General features: G+C 44.7%; 1 protein-coding gene across 6 annotated transcripts in view; it reads left to right on the top strand.

Moving 5' to 3' along the window:
• KIAA1671 (KIAA1671 ortholog) overlaps positions 1–23,999 on the top strand; it is a 215,732-nt gene extending 191,733 nt beyond the window's left edge. For all 6 annotated transcript variants that reach the window (XM_072600109.1, XM_072600108.1, XM_072600110.1 and 3 more), the window contains 7 exons: positions 558–676; positions 10,707–10,962; positions 12,018–12,192; positions 13,888–14,012; positions 15,194–15,336; positions 17,231–17,313; positions 18,308–23,999. In XM_072600109.1, coding sequence (XP_072456210.1) covers positions 558–676; positions 10,707–10,962; positions 12,018–12,192; positions 13,888–14,012; positions 15,194–15,336; positions 17,231–17,309 — 897 coding nt within the window. In that variant the 3' untranslated portion in view covers positions 17,310–17,313; positions 18,308–23,999. The remainder of the gene's footprint in view (positions 1–557; positions 677–10,706; positions 10,963–12,017; positions 12,193–13,887; positions 14,013–15,193; positions 15,337–17,230; positions 17,314–18,307) is intronic.
• Positions 24,000–24,238: the final 239 nt, after the last annotated feature.

Below are 24,238 nucleotides of genomic sequence, written 5' to 3'. Positions count from 1 at the left end.
CCATGATTTATCTATCCATCCATGCATCTATCTATCCATCCATCCATGAATTCATCCATCTGTCTATCCATCCATGCATCAATCTGTCCATCCATGCATTTATCCATCCATCCATCCATCCATCCATCCATTCATCTATCCATCCATGCAACCATCTATCCATCCATGCGTCTATCTATCCATCTATCCACCCATCCATCCATCTATCCATCCATCCATCCATCCATCCATCCATCCATCCATCCATCCATGTGCTGCCCATCCCATATGACTCTCTTCCATGTTCTCCCCAAAGTTCCCATGTAGAGCTATCCAACATGCTAGAGGCCATCCTGTCTTCTTACTCATGAATGATACATCTAAATAACAGGACTGGAAGTTCAGAGGGAGAGATCACTGTCTGCTACTTTGGCCTTGAATGTGATGAACCGATGGGCTGGGGGTTCTTGGGTGGTCTGGCCAGCACCACATAGTGCAAGCTTGTTGGGGTCATAGCAGGCAAGGGACCTGGGGTCACTTCTCATCCTCATGTCAGTTGTCCCCCTTTTTCTCTCCAGGATCAGCTCAAACAGTGTTTCTCGAGGCAGCCCCCAGAGGCCAAGGACACAGACACGCTGGTTCAGGAGGGCGATAGTCAGTATGGAACCTGGAATGATCCTCGGCAGAGTCAGGAGAGGTAAGATGGTAGAACATTCACTGTCATGGACAGGCAGGCGCCCAGCCCTTGCCCACTGGCTGGGGGAGTAAGTAGTCTGAGTCTGAGTCAACCTTCAAACCTCAGCTTCTCCAAATCAGGAGCACCTGAGTTCAAATCCAGCCTCAGGAATTTGCTGCTTTGTAACTCTGGGCCAATCACTTAACCTTTCTCAGCCTCAGTTTCCTCATCTGTATAATAAGGATTATAACGGCATCTATTTCCCAGGGTTGTTATGATGCGATGATATTTGTAAGGCTTAGCACAGCACCTTAGATGAATGTTTGTCCCCTTGTCTTCCCAAATCCAACTCTTTCCAACTCTTTCTGGTCCATCTCCTACCTCCAGTCTTCAATGCATTTCAACAAGTCCTCTTCAAAAGTGCCTACTAAGAAAACAAGTTTAATATGATTGTACATGTATAGCCTATATCAGATTGTCTTGGAGAGGGAGGGAGAAAAACTTGGAACTCAAAAGCTTAAAAAAGTGAATGGTGAAAACTAAAAAAAAAAAAAATAACAATACTTTTTTTAAAAACTGCCTACTAAGTGCTAGATACAGTTTCAGGTTCTAGAAATACACAGACAACTGAATCAGTCACTACTCGCAAGTTTTCATTCTGTTGTAGGACACAACATGTAAACCTCTAGGTATATACAAATTAATTATTCAATCAAAAACATCTATTAAGCACCTACTGTATGCCAAGCTCTAGGTATACGAAGACAACCTTCAGGGAGTTTACATTCTAACAGGAAAGATGTACAGAAATATAGATTTATGTGAAAACTATTGGATGCTGCAGGTAGCACCATGGTGCAGAGTGCTGAGCTTGGATCTTTTTGTGTCCAAATCTGGCCTCAGACACTTACTAGCTGCATGACCCTGGGCAAGTCACTTAACCCTGTGTGTCCCAGTTTCCTCATCTGTAAAAGGAGCTGGAGAAAGAAATGGCAAAGCACTCCAGCGTCTTTGCCAAGAAAACCCCAAATGAAGCCACAAAGAATTGGACGTGACTGAAAAATGATTGAACAGCAACATGAACTAATCAATCAGCAAGTCCTTATTAAGCCCCTACTGTGTACCAGACACTGTGCTAAAGATATAAGCTCCTTATTGATTGTAGAGTCTCCAGCTAAACAGATTCTTCATCTTTATACACTAACCCCAACTGGCCTGGAAATAACCATTCTTTGTACCCACAACTTCTAGCTCCTTAGAGACTAAATTCTTTTTTCTTCCTGTAAAGACAGGCTGGGATGAGATCTGAGGAGTGTTCCTCTCCAGTGAGCTGTCATGACTGCCAATCACACTTAACACCACCAACAAATGCTACAGTCACGGTCTATCCACATGGGAAACTGCTCCTTAAAATAACTAGCTAGAATGGGAGGCAACCCCCTCAGGGACCAGGCCTATTCCCAAATGCAGCAGGGTGATGAGAATCAGGGAAGCTCATGGCCCACAGGCCTGGGCTTTGTTGTTTTCTGGGGCCTGCTTGGAAATCAGGTTTTTGAGGAAACTCTCAACCCAGTTGTGAAATCTCCAGCTGAGGCCTTGAGGCCATTAAGTATTCACCAATCATTCAGTGAGACATGGCAGCATCCTGGGCTGGACATAGGCTTTGGATGGACAGCAGCCACCTATGTTAAGGGTACTCTGTTAGAAGGTCACAGAGAGTGAGAATCAAAATAGAGGGCAACCAGAAGGGAATGTAGAACACAGGAAAGGATGTCAGAGCTAGAAACAACTTTAGAACAGGGGATGTCAGGGCTGGGAGGGGCCTCATTTCCAAGGTTTATTTTATTTCCACCACCTTTTGGTCCCACATCCTCATTATTCACTTTAGTTGTATGTCTCATTCCTTACATTTTTTTGTATCTGTTATATTTGTGTGTCTGTCTCTATTGTTAGAATGTAAACTTGATTATTTTGGATCTATGCCCAGAATGCCTAGTACAGTGTTTTTCATGCATTGGGTGCTCTGCATGGTCTCAGTTGACTAATAAGAATTAGGGCAAAGAGATCTGTTAGTTTGTTGTTGGTGTTCAGTTGTTTCAGTCATGTCCGATGCTACGTGACCCATTTGGGGGTTTTCTTGGCAGAAATGCCAGAGTTATTTGCCATTTCCTTCCCCAGTTCATTTTGCAGATGAGGAAACTGAAGCAAACAGGGTAAAGTGACTTAAAGGATCACAAACTAGTAAGTGTCTGAGGGCAGATTTGAACTTAAGGAGATGAGTCTTCCTGACTGTAGGCTTTATCTGCTGTGCTATCTAGATGCCCTCCCCATTAATATTAAGCACATAAGCAGACAGGATACCTGGGGCCCCCTGTGGACTGATCTCTGTTGACCCATTTATTGTCAAAATTAACTTGACTGATTGTGGATTGGTAGCTGAGCTGACCACCTCCCCTGCAGCTCCCATGGGGGAGAGCACATGAGTTGGTAGCTGCCACCATGGACCTTTCCCTTTCAGGGAGTGAAAAGTGGGTCTACAGAAAACAAAGCTGAGGGTCCTAGGCTATACGCTCTAAATCTAACATGGGCAGGTGACATTTTGTTGAGGCACAAGAGTGTTGGAGGTCTCTTGGTTACACATGTGCCTTCGATCCGAGGCTTCTTGGAAGAAATCAGGTTTTTAAGGTCTTGGCTTATTTCCAGTCCAGCCCACACTTCATTCACCAAACCAATGCTTTCTTTTGCCCCTTGGTGCTACAAATTGTCATGGATATGACCCTGCACTAGAGATCTCAGGCATGAAGGTTGACCATGGATGGCTTCCACTCTCTGTGGAGGTTTCGTAATGAGATTTTGTATAGAGATCCCCAGCCAGAGCCCTTGGCCAATGGTCATGAGATCCTCTCTGTTACTGACTATTGTACTTCTTTGGGCAAGTCTGGACCTCTCAGAGGACTGTTTCTCCCTCTCTAAAATGAGGGATGAGGGGGGTTGGACAAGATGATCATGAGCCAGGCTCTGTACTAAGGGCTGGGATACAAAGAAAGGCCAAAGAAAGTTCCTGTTCTTGGGAAACTCACAGTCTAATGGGGGAGACCACATGAACCCAACTCTATATACACAAGACAGGAGAAATGGGGATAGTCTCAGAGGGAAGGCACCAAGATTAAGGAAGACTGGGGAAAGAAGTCTTGTAGAAGGTGGAATTTTAGCTGAGACTGGAAAGAAGCCAGGAAATACAGGAAGGGGAGATGATTAGGGAGAGAGTTCCAGGCATGGGGTTAACCAGTGCAAATACTTGGAGTGAGAGGTAAAAGTCTTGTTTGAGGAAACAGCAGCAAGGAGGTCAGCGTTACTGAATCAAAAAGTCCACGAAACGGAGTAATGTATAAAAAGGATAGAAAGTTAGAAGAGGCCAGGTTATGTGGTATACAGGCATCTGGGCCTGAAGTCAGGATCCTGCCTCAGATACTTCCTAGCAATATGAGTTTGAGTAAATCACTTAAGCCTGTTTGCATCAGTTTCCTCATCTATAAAATGATCTGGAGAAGGAAATGACAAACCACTCCAGTATCTTGGCTAAGAAAACCCCAAATGGGGTTATGAAGAGTTGGGCATGACAGAGAAACAGCTGAATAACAAAATGTGCCAGGAACTCTGCTAAGAGATGATCATAGACTTAGAACTCGAAGGAATCCAGCCTCATAATGTTATAGTTTAAGTCACTTCTCTCCAAGGTCACCCATGATTTGGTCATCCTCACCCACTAGGTTAGCTCCTTTCAGCATCCTCTATTTATTCCAATTCATCAAACATTCTTTAAGCACCAAATATATTCCAGACATAATGCTAAACACTGAGGATGCCCAGATACAAATGAAAGTCTTGCATACTATTGGGGGTGGCAGTGGGAAACAGTATATACATAGAAAATTAAATACAAATGGTATGCACACCAATTTTGGGGATGGGGGAAGGATCAGCAAATGTGGTAGGATTAGGTAGACTTCTTGTAGAAAGTGACCCTGGAGCTGATCTGTGAAAGAAGCTAGGGATTTTATGAGGTGGAGGAAGAGGGAATGCATTCTAGGCATGGGGAAAGTCCTGAGCAAAGGCATGGAGACTAGAGATGGCATGTTGTAAGCTGACTAGGTGGGTGAGTGTGTGGACTGAGCCTGGAAAGACAGGTGGAAGCCAGTGTTAAATGCCAAATAGAGGAATGTGTATTTGAGTCTAGAGGCAAGGGGGAGCCATTGTTACTTCTTGAGTAGGAGAGTGCCATGGTTACTCCTGTGGGTGCTTAAAGGAAGATGCTCCAGGATTGGGGGTTTAAAAATGTGGTTGAATGTGGACTGGTTGGTCTTCTTTGGAAACACCTCCCCCTGGTGTCCTCTGGAGGTAGAGCATGAAGTCCAGTTGACAGTAGTTATTTTTGTGGTCTAGTGCCACCTACTGGCCACAGAGTAGCACTTGGCCTCCTTGAATCCTCAGTTCAGAAATTACAGGGAAATCAAATACTCTGGATTTCTTAAGTATTTCTCTAGGCTCTCCATAGGAAGTCAGCTTTACCTGAGTTGGATTTTGTACCCAGATTGAGGAAATAGTCATTTTATTCGAGGCAGGCTTGTTGGTGAGCTGCCCAACTGGTTTTCTTGGCCCATTGGATTCTCCAGTCATAAAATATCAATGTCAAGGATGATAAGGCCTTTGGAATAGAAAATGCTACAACTAGGAATGACATTACAACATAAAATTTCAGAGCTTGGAGGGTCCTTAGAATATAGAAGGGCCTTAGAACACAGAATGTTAGAGCTGGGAGGGACCTTAGAACACAGAATGTCAGAGGTAGGAGGGCTTTTAGAATAGGGAATGGGAGTGGGAGAGATGTTAGAACCAAGAATGTCAGAGCTGGGAAGACCTTTAGATTTATATACTAACATACTGTGAGGAGAGGGAACCTTAGTGACCCTGTCATTCTCCTCTCATTTCCCAGAGGAGGGGGGAGACTCAAAGCCCTCAGAGGTGATATGAGTTGCCCAAGGTTTGTTGTTATGAAGTCATTTTTCAGTTGTGTCTGACTCTCTGGGACCCCATTTGGGGTTTTCTTGGGAGAGAGACTGGAATGGTTTGCTGTTCTGTAGCTTATTTTATAGATGAGGAAACTGAGGCAAACAGCCATCATCATCATTATGACTAATGCTACTACTTTCTATAGTTAGAAATTCTGATCTTTCCTTTATCGTTAATAATGATATGTGAATAATTATAACAATCTTAAGTTATAACTTTAATAATATAATTGACAAATGTATTACTTATAATTTTAATAACATATTTAATAAATATAACTTTGACACATAATAATAACTTTAAGGATTGCAAAGCACTTTTACACATATTATCTTATTTGGAGACAGTATTTCCCAGACATGGATGCTATTATCATCCACATTTTACAGTTGGGGAAACTGAGGCAAACAGAGGTTAAGTGACCTGCCCAGGGATACATAACTAGTCAGTGGTTGAGGCTGGATTTGAGCTCAGGTCTTCCTAACTCCAGGCCTAGTGCTCCGTGCAGTGCCACCTAGTTGTCTACCCCATTAGCGTATTTCAATATTTTGCTGATAACCAGCCTATCACTTGGTCTGTCCACCTGCCCAGCTCCCTTTCTCTTCAGCCCTGCTCCTACCTTGGGTAGCATCCATCTTTGTAAAGACACAGAGTCACAGATTATTAGCCTTGACCAAGACCTCAGAGCCCACTGAGTCCAAAGCCAAACTTGAATGGGTCTCATTCCCTTCTAAAAGAGCTCATTTCATTTGTGACCAGTTCCTGTTTTAAGGAAGTTCCCCTATATGTTAAGTTGAAATCTTCCACACCTGTCCCCTGGGACTAAGCCAAACAAGTATGGCCCCTCTTAGGCATCTCTCACACATGCTCTGCATAGCCCAGTTACTTGTGATCCTAGTTAAGATGTTGTCTCATTGACCTGGGTTCCCCTCAAAGTGCTCAGGACATCTGTTAGTGAATGACGTATAAATATTAGTGAATTAATAAGTGGCAACACCCTGGGAAGTGGATAGTGTGATGTCACTGTTCCACATTTGATATCCACAATTTCTGTGACAATTCAACCTCCTGATGTCCCAAGGCAGTTCTCTAAGACTAACTTCTTAGAGGAGGTGCTGCCCAGAATTGGTGAAAGGATTTCCTCACCAAGAAGGTCCTTGTGCCATGTTTAGTTCCTATTCTTTGTGTAGAGAGACTCCATGTGAAGAACCTCCCTTCAACAATGCAGGTTGGCGCCTTCTCTGGGACACTGAGAGTTTGCCCAGGGTCATCATCCGGTATAAATCAGAGGCCATACTTGAACCCTAGCCTTCCTGGCTCTAGGGCCAGCTCTCTCTCTCCTGCCCTGTGATGAAACCTTCCAGTTAGACCCAATTTATTGAATGAATGTGCTCCTGGCACTTATTTGTTTGTGGCCATTAGCCCAGGTTCACTGGGTTAGCTAATGAAATGGCTTTGTAGCAGCTCCCTACCAAAGCCTTCTGTATCATCTCCACCTCTGGTGGGATGGCCCTTGACAGGGGAAATGTGTGGGATCCTTCCTGCCTTGATTTCCTGGGTAGGGGATAGGAGGGTAGGGGGAAAGGAACAGGCAGAGAGGCAGTAGGTCATTGAAAGGGATACCTGATCAAATCAGAATGTGGCCAGGTTGGGACGGGCCTCAGAGGGCATGTAGTTGAACCTGCACTTGAACAGTAATCTACCCTATAACATCCCCAACAAGTGGGCATCCAGCCTCTGCTTAAAGACTTCTAGGGAGGGAGAGCCCACCTCTGTCAAAGTGGCCCCATCCCCATTTCTCATTGTGAAGAGGTGTTTCCCAAGTCTCATTTCCCCCATTGCTCCCAAGACTGCCTTCTGGGACCAAGAGAATTCATCTTTCATGAGGCAACCCTTCAGATAGTCTTCTTCTTTAACCAGCCTTCCAAGGCCATAAATTCGAGGTCTTTCACCATTATAGATGCCCTCCATAAGACAACCCCTTTCATTTTGGGGCAACCTGGATTATTAGAAAGTTTTTGTTTCTTTTTAAATACTGAGTGAGAATCTGCCTCCTTATAACTCCTACCCACCTGTGCTGTTTCTTTTTCAGGATAGAATAATGGGAATGTGTCCAGTACCCGGAGTGGGGGGATGCCACCTGTACTTTTGATCCTTTTTAGGAGCAGGGGAGGGAGCCAGCATAGCTGGAAGTCCCAAGAGGCAGCATCCTGGACTGAACTTGGAGTCAGAAAGACTTGAGTTCAAATCCCAAGACATATATACTGTGTGACCATTGTTGACTTGACTTAATTCTGGGACCCCTTCCCTGAGGAACAGCCTCCTGGCCATTGGTCTGGAGTATTCCTCACTCTCACCCCATATCCAAGCTGTTGCCAAGGCCTATTTCTCACATCTCTGCAGCATCTCTCATCAATTTCACCTCTGTAGTCTCTTTCATCAATTTCACCTCAGTAGCATTTCATCAATTTCACATCTACAGTATCTCTTACCAGCTTCAACTCTGCAGCATCTCTCATCAGTTTCACATTGGTATTATCTCTCATCAATTTTACTTCTGCAGTATCCCTTATCATTTTCACCTCTTCAACATCTCTTATCAATTTCAACTCTGCAACATTTCTCATCAGTTTCATGTCTGTATTATCTCTCATCAGTTTCACCTCTGTAGTATCTTTCATCAGTTTCACCTCAGTAGCATTTCATCAATTTCACATCTGCAGTTATCCCTCATCATTTTCACCCCTGTAATATCTTTTATCAGTTCACCTCTGCAATATCTTAACATTTTCACCTCTTCATCATCTCTTATCAATTTCACCTCTGCAGTTTCTCTTATCAATTTAACCCCTGAAGCTTGTCTCAAATATGTCCCCTTCTGTCCTATGACATTACCACTTCCTGATGCAGGCCCTTATCACCTCCTGTCTGGATTACTACAATAAGTGCTAGGGGAGGAGGATGTGTCTGCATGCTTGAAGTCTCTTCCTACTCCAGTCCATCCTCCATTCAGCCACTAAAATGATTTTCCTAAAGTTCATTTCTGATCATGTCACTCCCCTACTCAGTAAACTCTAGTGACTTCCCATCTCCTCCAAACAAAATCATCTGTTTGACATTCAGAGCACTTCATAACCCACACCCCTCCTACCATTCCAGTCTTCTTACACTCCACTCCCCTACACATACATACTCTTGAATCCAGTGACACTGGTCTCTTGCCTTGGCCATGAACAAGATCCTCCATCTCTCATGTCCAGGCATTTTCTCTGACTGTCCACCAGACCTGGAAGGCTCTGCTTCCTCTGTTCTGACTACTGACCTCCCTGGCTTCTTTTAATTCCCAGCTAAAATCCCATCTTCTATGGGAAGGCTTCCCCAACCCCTCTTAATTCATGTGCTTTTCCTCTGTTAATCATTTCCTATTTATACTGTTTGGAGTTTGTTTTGTATTTTTTGTCTGCATGGTGTCTCTCCCATTGGATTTCTAAGCCCCTTGAGGGCAGGGACTTTCTTTTATCTCTGCACATAAATGCAATTATTAACCCTGATGGTGAGCTAGGGACATTCTTGGGGCAACTCTGAGGATGATGGCTTGTGGAAGGAACATGGTCTCTGGCACTGAAGGTCAGATCTGAGCCTATGCCTGACCACAATTGTACCCTCTCTTTGTGCCAAGCATTGTGAAGTTCCTAGCCAGTAGGAATCAGGAGTGGTACTCAAACTCAGGCTCTGAGGAAGGCACCCAATGCTTGAAGTCCTGGGGACTGAAAAAGCTGCCTATGCCCATGTCTCCTGTGGCAGTGAGCCCCATGCTGGTACCTTATAAGGAAGAAACCAGCACCAGAAGGAACAGTTGATCCCCAGAGCCCTAGTGCTCCTCCCCAGATCTAGGGGGTGATTACCTGACAAGTCTGTGTGAAAATGTGATGAGCCACAGGCCTAATCACCAGCTGTCTAGGAGTCTCAGATAAAGCCACCAGTCCCTGGGCTTTGGGCTCATCTGATAAGGCCTTTCTCCTTTGTATGGGACTGTCTAGTGTTGGTATGCATTCTTCATAAAGGGGCAGGTACTTCTCCCAGGGGAGACCCATCCCTAGGAGGCTTCCCCTTCCTAGGAATACCTGGTAGGCAGGAAGGGAGGAGAGACTGCTCTTCCTGTCACAGTATCTCAGGGCCTTTGCTCCTTTGGAGATGGTCTCCAAGGGTCCTGCCAGCCATGAGATTCACTGCTTTCTGTTCAAGGCATTCTGGGCCCCTCCTTTCTAAAATAGCCTTTGTTTTATGGCCTCTCCCAGCTTGGACATCTGTGGTTCTAAGGCCCCTCCCAGCTCTTATTTTCTTGTTCTAAGGTTCTCCACACCTCAGCTCTTACATTCCCTGTTCTAAGCACAACCCACTCCCGCCACCTGCAGACACACACCAGCTCTGATATTTCCTGTTTTGAGGCCCCTCCCAGCTCTGACATTCCCTGTTCTAAGGAGTCTTAAATGTGGACTCAGAGTACATAGGTTCAAATCCTGATTCTGCTCCCTTATTACTTAAGATTGTAGGATGGAAGGTGCTTTTATTATTATTACTTTGTAGATGTGAAAATGATTGAGACTCATTTGAGTCTCATTGAGTCTCACTGAGACTGTGTGCCAGGCAGACATTGAGACTGATTCTTTACCTGAAATTGTAAGCTGTCTGAGAGCAGGGGCTGTGTCTTGGGCACCATTATGTTTCCCATGATGCTTTGCCCAAGAAACAATGTGCTTTTTTAAGTGCCCTCTAGACTGGACATGTAGCCATCACAGATGCATCTGTCAAAATTGCCATTTAATACTTAGGGTTACTAAACTCTTTAAGGTAGGCAGGGCAGAGATTTTCAGATCAACTAGAAGGAAAGATATTAAGTGCCTAGGAAAAAACAAAAACTCTCAAACAAAGCCCAAACCTTAATCTTTTGTCCCTGACCATCACCTCTGTCTTCTTGCAGTTTTGTTCCTGAGTCTCCTTCTCCTGACAACAATGCCACCTCGACCCGAAAACAGCCTCCCAGCAGCCGGCTTTCTTCCCTGTCATCTCAGACAGAGCCTGCTTCCCCTGCCGATGCTGGTGACTCCTCTAGGGATCAACGAAGCACAAGCTTGGACCGCTCCAGCACAGACTTGGATTCAACTGATGGGGCAGAAGGAGCACCCCCTTCAGACACCGGCCCTGAGGGGAAGGTGGATGACTTTTCCTTCATCAATGTAAGTCCCAGGGTCCTCCTGGAAGGGCAGATGAAGAGTGCCCTCTGGCCCCAAAGGAAAGGAGGGTTGGAAATGATCATTGAAAGGGGTTGTGGGAGGGGAGTTAACACAGTGCCAGGCACACAATAAGTACTTAACAATGGCTTCTTCCTTCCTTCCTTTCTCCCTTCCTTCCTTCCTTCCTTCCTTCCTTCCTTCCTTCCTTCCTTCCTTCCTTCCTTCCTTCCTTCCTTTTAAGCCCCTTACCAGGGAGACCATGGGTTTCTATCTTGGAATCAGAGGTGATGGGACTCTATCAGCTTCTCATCTATGTAGCTTTAAAACATACCAGTAACATACTCAGCAAATATGATAGATGGGGGAGACCTTAGAACAGTGTAGGAGCTGGGAGAGTCCTTAGAATAGGAAATGTCAGAACTGGGAGGGACCTTAGAACAGGAAGTGTCAGGGCTGGGAGGGGCCTTAGAACAGGAAATGTCAGAGTTGAGAGGAGCCTTAGAACAGGGAATGTCAGAGCTGGGAGGGAACCTAAGATCGCAGAATTTTTAAGCCTAGTATATATATTGTTAGAGCTGGGACAAACTACACAGATTGTGTGACTGAGACCCCTTATTTCACAACTGGGAATACTAAAGCACTAGAATAGGTAATTGATAGAGCACTGGATTTAGCATCAGGCTGACCTGAGTTCGAATTCTGCCTTAGACACTGATTAGCTGTGTGACTTTAAGGAAGTTAATTCACCCTTTCTCCACTTCAATTTCCTCATGAGTAAAATAAGGCTCTATAAGAACTTCTGTCTCTCAGGGATGTTGTGAGGGTTAGAGGAGATGATTTTCTGTCTGCTTCTCCATCCAAAGGGGAGAAGGCCACCCTCTGGGGGTATGGAGATTATCTTTGGAAATTCTGAAATGGGCTTGGCTTTGAAGGCTGCTGATAGCACAGGCCAGACTTCATTCATATACCTTGCCCTCTTCTCACTCTGAGAAGATGGACTAACTACATGGACTAACTCAGGGCTCCCCTTCTTACTCTGTTCATGTTTCTCCCCAAAGCAAACCTCGGTGTTGGACTCTAGTGCCCTGAAAGCCCGTGCCCAGCTCAGTAAGAGGAATCGGCGCCGGGCTCCCATTTCCCATTCCCTTAGGAGAAGCCGGGTCATCGAGTCTGAGAACTCATTGTCATTGGTGGAGGAGACCGACAGCGCTTGGATGTTTAAGGATTCCACAGGTACCTGCCCTTTGATTTCTGGCTGCCCTTTATGAGATGGTAGGAGGGATTTTGGTGGAAGGCTGGTGGGCAATACTGAAGTGTATTAACCCAGGAAGAAACACTGAGAGGCAGACCTTAGAACCCCCCTGGGAATGATTCAAATTCAAATCCAACCAGAATGTATTATGTACTTACCATATACTGAGACCTCTGCTGAGAGAGAATTATAAGACACAAGCTCAGACAACTATAATACACAATAACGGGGCAGGAAGCATCATGGTGCAAACGAAGGAACCCTGACTTAGGAGTCAGAAGTCGTGGGTTCAACCCCGATCTGTGCCATTACTTCCCAGTCCAGTCAGTCAGCAGTCACCAAGAACTTATTACATGCTTACTGTGTACCAGGTCTGCCAGGCATGCAAAGAAACCAGACCCTGCCCGCAAGGGTTCTAATGAGAGAGGAGAGAACACTCCATGGCTCTACGGAGACTAGCTATGGACAGGATAAATTGGAGCAACCTTGGAGGGAAGATGCTAGCATTGACGGGGGACTAGGAAAGGCTTTGTGTAGAAAGTCACCTGTGTGATACCATCCAACCCTCTAGGCCTCGGGTTCCTCATCTATAAAATTGGGGCTGGACTACATGAGACTGGAGGACCCTTCCGTCTACAGACCTTTGAGTGAGCAGGCTGATAGATTAGACATGGGAGGGACTGCCAACCTCCACATTGTACAGATGAGGAAACCAAGTCCTAGACAGAGGAAGAGATTTGCCCAAGGCTACCCAGGTAGCTTGTGTCTGAGAGGGGATTTGAACCCTTTGACTCCAGGGCTTTTTCCTCTCTGCCCTGAATCCATCCCATGAATATGTGTCATATCTTATCCTTGAGTGCTCATTTCTATTTTCATGGGACAACTGGTGGAGGTCCTGGAGTCAAGGAGACCCGAGTTTGAATGTGACCTTAGATATTTCCTAGCTGTAGAACTTCATGAAGGTCTACCTTTATCTGCCTCAGTTTCCTCATCTGTAAAATGGGGATGTAGGGGCAACTAGGTGGTGCAGTAGATAGAGCACGGGGTCTAGAGTCAGGAATACCTGAGTTCAAATCCAACCTCAGACACTTACTAGTTGTGTGACCCTGGGCAAATCCCTTAAGCCTTTTTGCCTCAGTTTCTTCATCTGCAAAATGAGCTAGAGAAGGAAATGGTAAGCCATTCTAGTATCTTTGCCAAGAAGACCCCATTAGGGGTCACAGAGAATCTGACATAACTTGACCAACTAAGCAACAAAAAAATGAGGATCATAATAGGGTTGTTAGGGTTGTTGTGAGGAACAAACAGAATAATACTTATGAACCGAACCTAGTACAGATGGTAAGTGCTGTGTAGATGGAGCCATTATTGAAATCATCATTGTCTTCACCATCACTGTTTTTAACGTTATTTGAACACCTCAGGGTAGGGCAGGATAGGAATGCTCTCTATCTGATGGATGAAGAAATTGAATCTCCCAGAGGACAGTGTCTTAGCCAGGGTCACCCAGCTAACAGGTGGTGGAACGGTGTTTCTGACTCCTTTCCCCTCCATCAGGGATTGTATCTTCTCTCTTACTCCCTCCTCCAGGGAGTCTAACAAAGCCCTGCCCGCAGGAGAGATCTTGTTCGATTCTGTAGCTTGAGGTGGCTTCTTTGCTCTGTCTTTGCCAACAGAAGAGAAGTCGGTTAAGAAGGAGGAGTCGGATGAAGATGAGAAGCCATCCAGGTCAGAGAGGACTCCTATTAGTCAGGCCCAGAGGCTCCCCATCTTTCCAGGAGTCGATCCTTCCGTGCTCAAGGTAAGGCCACCTGGGCTTCCTCATGAGCAGGTTAGCTTTCTCAGCCGGCGGCTAGGCCAGCTCAGCATCTCTGAGTCTTTAGTCATCTCTGGAAAGAGAAGAGGGGTATTGTCCTATCCAGATGGCCTTCCTGTCTTCATTGTCATCAAAAGAGGCACCATGGTCTAGTGGAGAGAGTTCTGGCTTGGGTTCGTGGTCTAGTGGAGAGAGTTCTGGGCTTGGAGTCAGGAAGATTCGAGTTCATGGTCTAGTGAAGACAAGTTCTGAGCTTTGAGTCAGGACAACTTGGGTTCATGGTCAAGTGGAGAGAGTTCTGAGAGTTAAGAAGATTTGGGGTCATGTTTAATGCTTGACCCTAACTGGGTGAACATGGGCCAGTTTCAGTCTCCTTGGGCCTCGCTTTCTTCATCTGTAAAATGCAGGGGTTGGACTCAGTCGTGTCAAACTCAAAACAGAATTTGGAACTACACGTTGACTTAGAAAACCACACGTTATCATTATCCGTGCTACATCATACTTGTATTTATATTACTAAATATTTCCCAGTTACATTTTGAACTGATGGTGTGCAAAAGATCTCTAACGTTCTTCCCAGAAATCTTGTGACCCTGTGTCCTCTGTGGGATTCAGGGACTCTCTAGATTTGGCCTACTAAATCAGAAATAGGTGGTGATCTGCATTGGAGAGAAGTTCCCACACCCGGAGTGCCTCATGCTAAAGAAATCCCAGGTCTTTTATCAATAATAACTCACACTGGTACAGGTTGTTTATTATTCTTACTGTTGTCAGTAGAAGTAGCTAGCATTTACACAGTGCTTGAAGGTTTATTTTTATTATTATTATCCTTCGGAGGAGGAATGATAGCTAGCAGTTACATAGTGCTTAACGGCTTGCAAACACTTTACAAATATGATCTCATTCTGTTCTCACCACAACCCTGTGAGTTTGGTACTGTTATTATCCCCATTTTACAGATGAGGAGCCTGGGGCATAGGAAGGTTCAAGGTCATACAGCTAGTTCAGATTGGCACCCGCCAATACATCTCATTCCCTATTTGCCAAGCTCAGAAAATTGTCCCCAAATAAAGCTGGTGTCTGTATTGTAATTCTGAATGTCTGGGTCAAGTTAAGGAGCTGATATGGTGACAGAGGCCACTCATGTCTTTGTTTTCTTCCTCCAGGCTCAGCTTCGGAAACGGAATGAGTCAGAGAGCCCTGGGGAAGTCCAGGCTTCAGCCCAGGTGTCCAAGTCTCCCAAATCCCCCTTCCAGCCTGGAGTCCTGGGCAGTCGTGTGTTGCCCTCCAGTGCGGAGAAAGAGGAGAGGTGAGTGAGCATCCTTCCTAAGTGAATCCCAGGATCCTGGCTGGGGAGCCCAAGTAGCCCTTTCATCTGAGACACAGGGACCCTTTTGGCAGATTGGCTTTCTGTGGCTTAGGAGTTGATTTAATGGAAATTTTACATTTTTCAATGAATAAAGTTCTATTTTCTCTTCCCCTCACTTCTGTCTGCCCAAAAGGTGAAAAAACCGACAATCAATATCCTTCTAATAAATATACATAGTTAAGCAAAACTAATTCCCATATCGACTATGCCCAAAAAAATGCACCCTGCATCCATCTAGGATGGTTGTAGGAGGTAGGAAGGATCCTTCATGTTCAGTCTTTGGAATCATGGTTAGTCACTAAACTTAGCAAAGGGCTCCTTGGGGATCACTTAGTCAGCTTGGATATTATACTGTGTTTTCTGGAAGCAGCTCTGGAAGGCAGGTAGGCCAAGCATAATTATACACACAAATAGAAAATGTGGTGACTGCAGATACTGAGTTTCAGAGCAGGGTGGCTCATGGTTGCACAGCTGTAAGAGTCTGAGCTGGGGCCCCCATTTCCTTCCTGATGTTGGGGTATCCCAAAGTTGATCAGGAGCTGGAGATCTGATAGGCCTGGGGGCTGGGTCTGCCTACTGTGGGGAAGAGGGATGGTGAAAACTATCCCCTTCTCTCCCTACTCCACTACCTCCCCAGTTTAATCCAGAAAAAAATAATCTGGAAATCCAGCAAGGAACTTTTCTCCTGGTATCTGACATCCGTCACATGCTTCCCTTCTCTCTACTCACCTTTCACTTAGATTATTGCCATTGAGTTCTGACTAGTGTCTCACTTTTGCATCTCTCTAATGAGATGAAAATGATAATGGCTAATGTTTATACAGCTCTTACTGTGTGCCAGGCACTGTAGTAAGCACTTTATAATTGTTATAACAATCCTGAGAAGTAGTATTATCCCCTTTTACAGATGAGGAAACTGAGGCAAACGGAGGTTAAGTGACTTGCACAAAGTCACCACAGCTAGTAAGTGTCAAGTGTCTGAGGCCAGATTTGAACTCCGATCCTCCTGACTTTTGCCTGGTCAAACAAACAAGCAAAAAGCAACAACGCACAGCTGTCTGAGGCCTCTCCTGATCGTCCCAGACATCAGTTCTCCTGAAATTACGTGGTGTAACTTTGTATTTCCTTGTCTTCATGCCCATCAAAGCTTTCCTGTAAATTCCTCAAGGGAAGAAACAAGTTTCATTTTTGTCAATATCCCAAGTATCCACTACAATGTAGCGGCACATAGTAGGAAACATTTTTTGATGGTCTGTTGGGTAGAGTACTAGGCTTGGGATCAGAACAACTCGAATTCAAACGCAGCCCCATACATCTACTAGCTGTGGTGACCCTGGGCAAGTCACCTAACCTCTATCTGCCTCTGTTTCCCCATCTGTAAAATGGGGAGAATAATAGCACCTCCTTCCCAGGGTTGCAGTTTGGATCAAATGTGATAACAGCTGTAAAGAATGTTACAGGCCTCAGGTGGTGTATGAATGCTAGCTATTAGCTGTTAACTGTTTTTATTGATTTAATTGTTCAACAGAAAGGGTTCGATTCATTAGACTTGAAATTCCAAAGCCAGTAATACTGTAACCTGTCTTACTTTGGGCTGGTCTTCCCTGCCCTAACCAACTGGTTTTCCTGATTCTGCTGACTTTCTCGGTGGGATAGGGACCCTTACCCAGCCTCCTAAGTGCCAACTAAAAATATTCTCAATGTGTTTTCAAACAAAATGAATGTGGAACACATTTGATGCTGTTTACTTTGGGAAAATCTGTCTCAGGGCCTCAGTTTACCCTCTGGTAGAGGCCCTTTGAAACAATGGTTCTCCCCTGTCCCCTACCCCTAGGTCAGAAGAAACGTCTCCACAGTGGCTGAAAGATTTGAAATCCAAGAAGCGGCAGAGCCAGTATGAGAATCAAGCTTGAGAAGGTATGTGGTGGCACCGAGAGCAGAGGAATGCTTTTCAGGGGCCTAGGCTTCGGATGGCAAAACCATTCTGCAGAGACTTGTGAGAGGAAAGGTTGGGAGAAATGCCTCAGTGAGGAAAAGGCTGAAGAATTTGGGATGGTTCCTGAATGAACAGGCCCCAGCAGAAAAGGAAGATGGATTGGGCATTTAGGGAGTGCTGGGCTGGAATCCCAGCTCCAGCATTTGTTAACTGAGTGATCTGGGCAAGTTACTTGATTACTTTTCTGAGACTTAGTTTCCTTATTTGTCAAATGGACATAATAATACTTGTATTGCCCACCTTATGGAGTGGTTTAGAGAAAAGTGCTTTAGGAATGTTAAGCATTCTAGAGCTGGATTCAGTGGTTACTGTTCATTTTATCCTGGAAGAGGAAACACTGAGGAATATATATGTTCCCACTTATATATATTACATACCATATGATATGATATAATAACTACCTAATAGTATATGTTACATACTATAGATTGTATATTACGTACTATTACTATGCTATATTACATGATAAAGTATATGATATATACTGTATATAAATGTGTGCATATATGTAGCATAGTACGTAGAATGTGTATATAGTCTGTAAAAGTATTATACCGTCCATATTGTCTATAGTGTTATCATAAAGTAACATAGTATATCACATTATGTATTATTACCATGGAATATATTACCAGGTATTATATAAATGGTACATAATATATAGTATAGAATTGTTACAAAGTATATGATTGGTAAAACATTTTCTACATGTATAATACGTGATTCGATTATTTCCATAATGTAAACGATTCCATTAATTTGATTTACTTAGACTATTAAAATATTGGTACCTCTTCATCAGCTAGTCCCAGTTGGGTAGACGCACACCCTCATGTGCACACGCGTCATGTTTTTAAGGTAACTAGACCATGGCCGGTGTTTGTCCCCTGGCTTACCACGTCCCTTTCCTCCTAGGTAAAGGAGAATGCTGAAGTCTTGTTAACAGAAGCCTTAATTGTCCAAACCTGAAGACAGAGTTCTGCTGCTGTTTGCTTCCTGCCTCCGCGGTTAGGTGCCTGATGGGCCACGAAAGCTGCTTAGTATTCTCAGCCCCAGAAGGGAAGAAACTCTTGGTTCCTGAAGGGAAGGAGAGTCACTGGGGACGAGCTCACAGCCAGAGCTGGTCTTCTTGAGAGCCTCCCTCGGTTGCCCTTCAAGGCTGGGGAGCACGTTTTCTGTGTTCTCCTGGGTTTTTTTTGTTGTTTTGTTTTTTGCTTTTTAAGTGAAATCCCTCACGTCCACTCACTTCAGATATCCTCAGCAGCCTCAGAGACAAATTGCCTCCCTTGCACGTCTGCCTGGGATGGGGTGTGAGGTGGCTGGCATTGTCTCATTGGTCTCTGGACCTGTCTGAATTGAGATTGTGCCCATTTCTCTCCTCACCGTGCCGTAATTCCTGCTGGAAAAAAAATTGACTTTCCACAGGGCATGAAAGACCAGCGGGCTTCCTGCCATGCCTGCGGCCCACAGGGTACACTGCTGATTCTGTAATATAGTGGTTTCTGATCAATACTCCCACTGGTTTCTTACCCTCAGAGATTTGCAGGCCTGATTGTAAAATGCATCGATGAGTGGAGGTCCAGCATGGCCATGGGGATGTGTCCGCGTCAGTGGCGCTGGACCAACTGCTTCATTGGAACGTCATTTTCTGGTCTTTAGAGGGAGGGGGAGGGGGACAAAGCAATAATTCCATTAATTTTCTTACTTATCTGATGTGTAGATGGGCATTTTGTGTGCAAAGGAAGGCATGTGTGATGTATGGAGTTGGTCTCATGTCTTTAAACACCTCAGGTCATTCCCACCTGATTATTTTGATCAATGTCTTTGTAAATACCAACGTCTTTTTCTTCCTTCCTCTCTGCTCTGATTTTGGTGGGTTAACCGATCTCCCTGGGGTCTCTAAGGCTTCTCAAGAGGAAACGTAGTCCTTGTGCTACCTTCCAGGCCCCAGCTTAGTGAGTGGGGTGAACTTTGCTTGGCTGGCTGGGATTCTCCTCTCCTTCTGGAGCCATTTCCCTTGTCAGCGTGTCTAGAGATCACATATTCAGTTGCATTTTTGGTTTCTTATCTGTCCTGCTCATTTGTTGTTGTGATACACTGTCTAAAAAGAAGTGCTCTTTTCAAAAAATAAACCCAAATGTAGATAGGAATGGACTTGCTAAGATTCTCAACCTCTCCCAGAACTAGAGCCAAGAGAAGGATGGAGAGACTGGTCTAAGAGGTTGCGGTTCCCTTTGTCCACTCCCTTTCTAAAGTAAAAGTGCCCCAAGAACTACCTTCCTCCACAATTTCTAGGGATACTGGGTTCCCCCCAAAGCATCTGCCTTTTGGGTATGTAAACTTAACCTAATAGCCCCCCCAACCCTGGCATCCCCTCCTCCATGACACTCAATATCCCAACTAACCAGTGGGGACTACCCATACGCACAGCCATTTAGTGAGCCATAAGTGGCCACAAACTTTGTGCCAACCCCATTTAAAAGAAACCGTGAAGAGGCAAATGCCAGCAGCTTGCACAGCCACAGAGCATCATGGGGCCGAAGTCCTATGAGATGTAGATGGAGTACAATGCATTCTTTGCCCCACCCGGGAATGAGAGTGGACTGTCGACTTCCATATGGATAACTTGAACATACACATCTCTGCCTTGTCTAATGGAAGGAAGATGAAAGGTGCCAGGAAGTCTGTATTTCTCCCATCCCCTCACGTTCATAGTCATTGAACTCCCAGCAATGGAGCTCCCCTGCCTTCCTCTCCCTCCTTTCCAGTTGAAGAACTTCAAACATTGATGCTCTAGTTTTCCAGGCAAGGACAAGAATGTGGGATGAGATCTTTCTATTTAACTCCTCTGTTGGACTCCCATTAAGAGACACTGTTGACTTATCTCCCTCTGTATTCGATTGTGTCTGAACCCTCCATTATACATTTGCTTTATGGAGGCCAGTTGTCTTTTCCCACCCCTTACCACACTTACTTTGGTTTTTGCCCAGCAATCAGCTGTTACATTGGCCAGTTAATGTGTACTTAGTGGGGGCCATCACATTGGAGTTGACCTCCATGGAGAGCCCAGCTCTGAGGATGCTAGAACACCTTAGTACTCCCATGTAGCTCCCATGTTTCAGAAGTAAGTGGATTCAGAGAAAGGTGGCTGTTTACTAAAGAGTCCTTCTACATCCCCCCTCCAGCTGTGTGTTCATTTTAAGTCCTAGTGTGTATCTTTCCTCATGCAGCAAAGTGGAAATAGTCAACGCTGGAGGGCTTTTCCAGTCTATAGTCTCATTAAATGTCTCCCACATTATCTCCTCAGAGAATTCTTTCCCTTCATTAGCTGCTGTGTTTATATTTCCAGACTGGGATGAGATCAAGGGGCACTTGGCTTTACTGAACCCACATTGGGAGGTGACCCTCTGTGTTTGATCAGTGTGATGACATCCACTGGACAGTATTTTAGTTAGGAGTAAGAAATGCCCCTCATTCCAAACCTCACAGGCCCCCCAGAGCAAGATTCATGGCCAGGAAAAAAAGCTCCAATTCCTCTTGGAAGTCACCATCCAAATTCATGGCAACAGAACCATCCTTTGGGTCTTTAACCTATAAGTCCTTCGTTTTTGAAAACTTTTGCTTTTCAGCCATTTCCCTAATGCTGCTAGAAGGGGACCATTTCTCATGGCTATGCTTTCTTTAATTTTTGATCTTTGCCGATGCAGCAGTGAGGATGTTTAGGAATCCCTCATCAACACCTTGGTGACTGACTTGGTCCCCTTCTGGTTTAGCTAGGACATAACTAACTTTGACTTACCTCCCTGTCAAAATGGTCTTTGGGCAATGGGTCTAGACTGGGAGCTGTCTCCATGACTTCCCAGGAATATCCACCATTTTTATCTCCAGGCCTGGGAGCTCTTTGGAAGTTTGGCCTTCATGTAGACTGCAAGCCTGATTGTTTTAAAAGGTTTCAGTCATTTTAAAGGTAGTTTAGCCATTTTCCTCTTGACCAACACCTCCCTATTCAGGGACTCTTCCAGAAGTCCATAAGCCATATTGAGCATGTGAATCTCTTTCACCTGCAAGCTTTCTCTTCCACTCTTTCTTCCATCTTTTGGCAACAGACAACTGCTGGGAGCTGTTGGTTCCAATGAACAAGAGAGCTTTGTCCTTTACATTTGTCTGCCCTCTAAATTCTGGGACTCAGGCCTGGGAAACCCCATTGGGAACCTAGCCCAGCAATAACATGGATGCTAATGTCCAATTGGGACTCTAAGGTTTCCCAGGGAATTCTGCCCAAACAAACCTCATGTCGCATGCATGGAATTTGGTTTATTTTGAGCCCAAGAGTCCAGGTTGTTCATTGCCTGGTGAAACAGCCATCAACTTGGGGTGATTTCTAAGCCCTAGAGACCAATGATATTTGTTTTTTGGGTAGCAATCCCCCTCATCCTTCACATGGTCTCCATGAATGTGTCATTAGAGAGAGCAGATAGAGGCCAAACCATTGAACTCTGAGGTCCCTAAACATAATCAGTTGAGCAAATGATTCTAAGAAGCCCTAGAAAGAAATTATCTGGAAGAAACCCCAGCCCTCTAAATTAACTGCTGGCTGCCTTATAATTGATGTTTTTAATCTTTTAGAGGAGGCTCTCTGGTGCATAATTACAGATATGCAGATCCTTAAGTGTGCAATAGATAAGCCCAGAAACTCCCCAGTTGGGGCCCAGAGAGAGGAGGGAAACACATGGCTAAAATCTGACCTAAATGTTTTCATCAAGGACTACCCAGGTCAAATCTTTTCTGCCTCTTGGATTTTGGGAAATGAGTCCATAGTGACAGTAAAGACATGAATAGAATGGCCCTCTCCACCCCAGATGCTTCCAGTGGCCCAGCCCAAGAACAGGCAAACTTATTGGTTGGGTCACTGAATTTTTAAAATTGGGTTTTTTTCCAATGTGTGATTTGGAGGAATAGGAACAGATCCCCAATCCATCTCTTAACTATTTGGGGATCATCCCTTTAAAAATTGGCCAAGCTTAAATGGGAGGGGAAGTTGGGGTAAAGAAGAAAAGTAACCCCAAAGTATCTCAATGTGCCTTTTTCTTTATAGTCCACAGCTAAAAATCCCCATGGTGTGTGGCTGGACCATAATGTCTGAAGAACAGAAGTGACTAGAAATGAGTGGTCCAGGAGGGAAGCAAGTGTAGCTTTCTGGTGTTCTCAGCATGAAGGCAGGGAGGGACCCACACCCCCAACCTTCCCCAGGTGGTGGGCATCTATCCTTAATTGGCTGGGACCCAATGGCTGTGGTGGGATGATGAAGGAGATGAGTGGTCCTGTGCCAAGAAGGTGATGCCTAAGTCTGAATGGGACCAGTGCCCTGGGCGAGCAAACCCAGAGCCTGCCAAATAGCGGTTGTTGGAATCTGCCCATTACTGAGGGAGGAGTCATTCCATCCAAGAAGAAGACTGTGAACAAGTCCACGTTGGACCCAAGACATTTATTTCTGAGCATGATGTAGACCTGTGGAGCAGAAGATGAAGGCCAGTGGGGATAAATTCCAGTGCTATACTCAGGAAATGTAGTAGAGGAGACTTCTAGGATGTTAACTCTTAAAAGTAGGAAAAGGCCAGGGCTCCAAAGAGATGCTCTCCCATCTCCCCTCCCTTTCCCACTTCCCAAAGCACTTGGGAGATCATTTCTGGAATGTGCACTCCAAATTCCTGGAAATGGGATTTAACCCAGTTTCCTATGGGGGTGATGGGAGTGAGGAGGAAGGAGGGAGAGAGCAGTGGTCCCTGATTTCAGCAGCCTGTGCTCTCCCTGCCAGCTTTGACCCAGCATGTTAGAGTGACTGTACAGAGCATCTGTTCTTTTTTAATAATCTCATTCCAGATAGCCTTATAGTCCCTGTAAATATGGAGCACCCAAAATTAATATATTGTGTTGAGAAAATATTTTATACCACATTTCTTTGCTAAGTAATGCCCCTCTCCTCAGTGTTGCGTCCTCATATGAATACGACCCCCAAGAATGCTTTGTCAGGTTTTTAAAATATACATATATATATTATATTTTCTAATATTTCTGCTGCGATCATTCCTGAGAGATTTAGGCAGTGACAGCAGATGGAAATTGAGTTCTGCTAGAAAAACAATTCTATTGTCCCAACACCCTTACTTTTCATTGTTGCCTTATGGGCAAGCAGGCTAGTTCTGTGAACTCTGAACAAATCTGATCCAATTCATGGGCACTTTAGACATTCTAGAACCTAACCCCAGTCAGGGTGTAGAGAATACATCAGTACACAAAGGCCTATATTTTTAATGTCAAATGAAAAGTGTGTATCTTTACTTTGGGATGCTAGCAATTTTGTTTCAGGAGTTCCTTTGCCCTACAAAGTATCAGATGTAAAGAAGGCCTTTTATATTTTACCGCAGAAGAATTTCCTGTTCATAGAAAAAAAAATACAAAACTGTTTTGAAAATGTGATCCAGGACTGCAATAAAGAGATGACCTAGAAAAATGAAGGCCTCATCCTGTGGGTCTTTGCATGTATAAAAAAATGTTGCATTTGAACTATGAACATAGAAAATAAAGCTTTGAAGCCAGTTGTATTTAATGAATTGGTGTACATTGTTGTTAAGCAGATGCCTCAGCATTTCTGCAGCAGCCATTCCTCATCCCCCATCCCTGCTCAGCAAGCTAAGAGGGCAGCTAGGTGGTTCAATGCACAGAGCATGGGCCTGGAGTCAGAAGGACCCCAGTTGAAATCTGGCCTTTGATACTTATTAGTTGTGTGAGCCTGGGCAGGTCACTGAATCCTGTTTGCCTCAAACACAACTGAAATGACTAGAAAGA

The sequence above is a fragment of the Notamacropus eugenii genome, chromosome 4 (genome assembly GCF_028372415.1).
Source record: "Notamacropus eugenii isolate mMacEug1 chromosome 4, mMacEug1.pri_v2, whole genome shotgun sequence".
Lineage (NCBI taxonomy): Eukaryota > Metazoa > Chordata > Mammalia > Diprotodontia > Macropodidae > Notamacropus > Notamacropus eugenii.
This window is presented reverse-complemented; position numbering and strand designations above follow the sequence as displayed.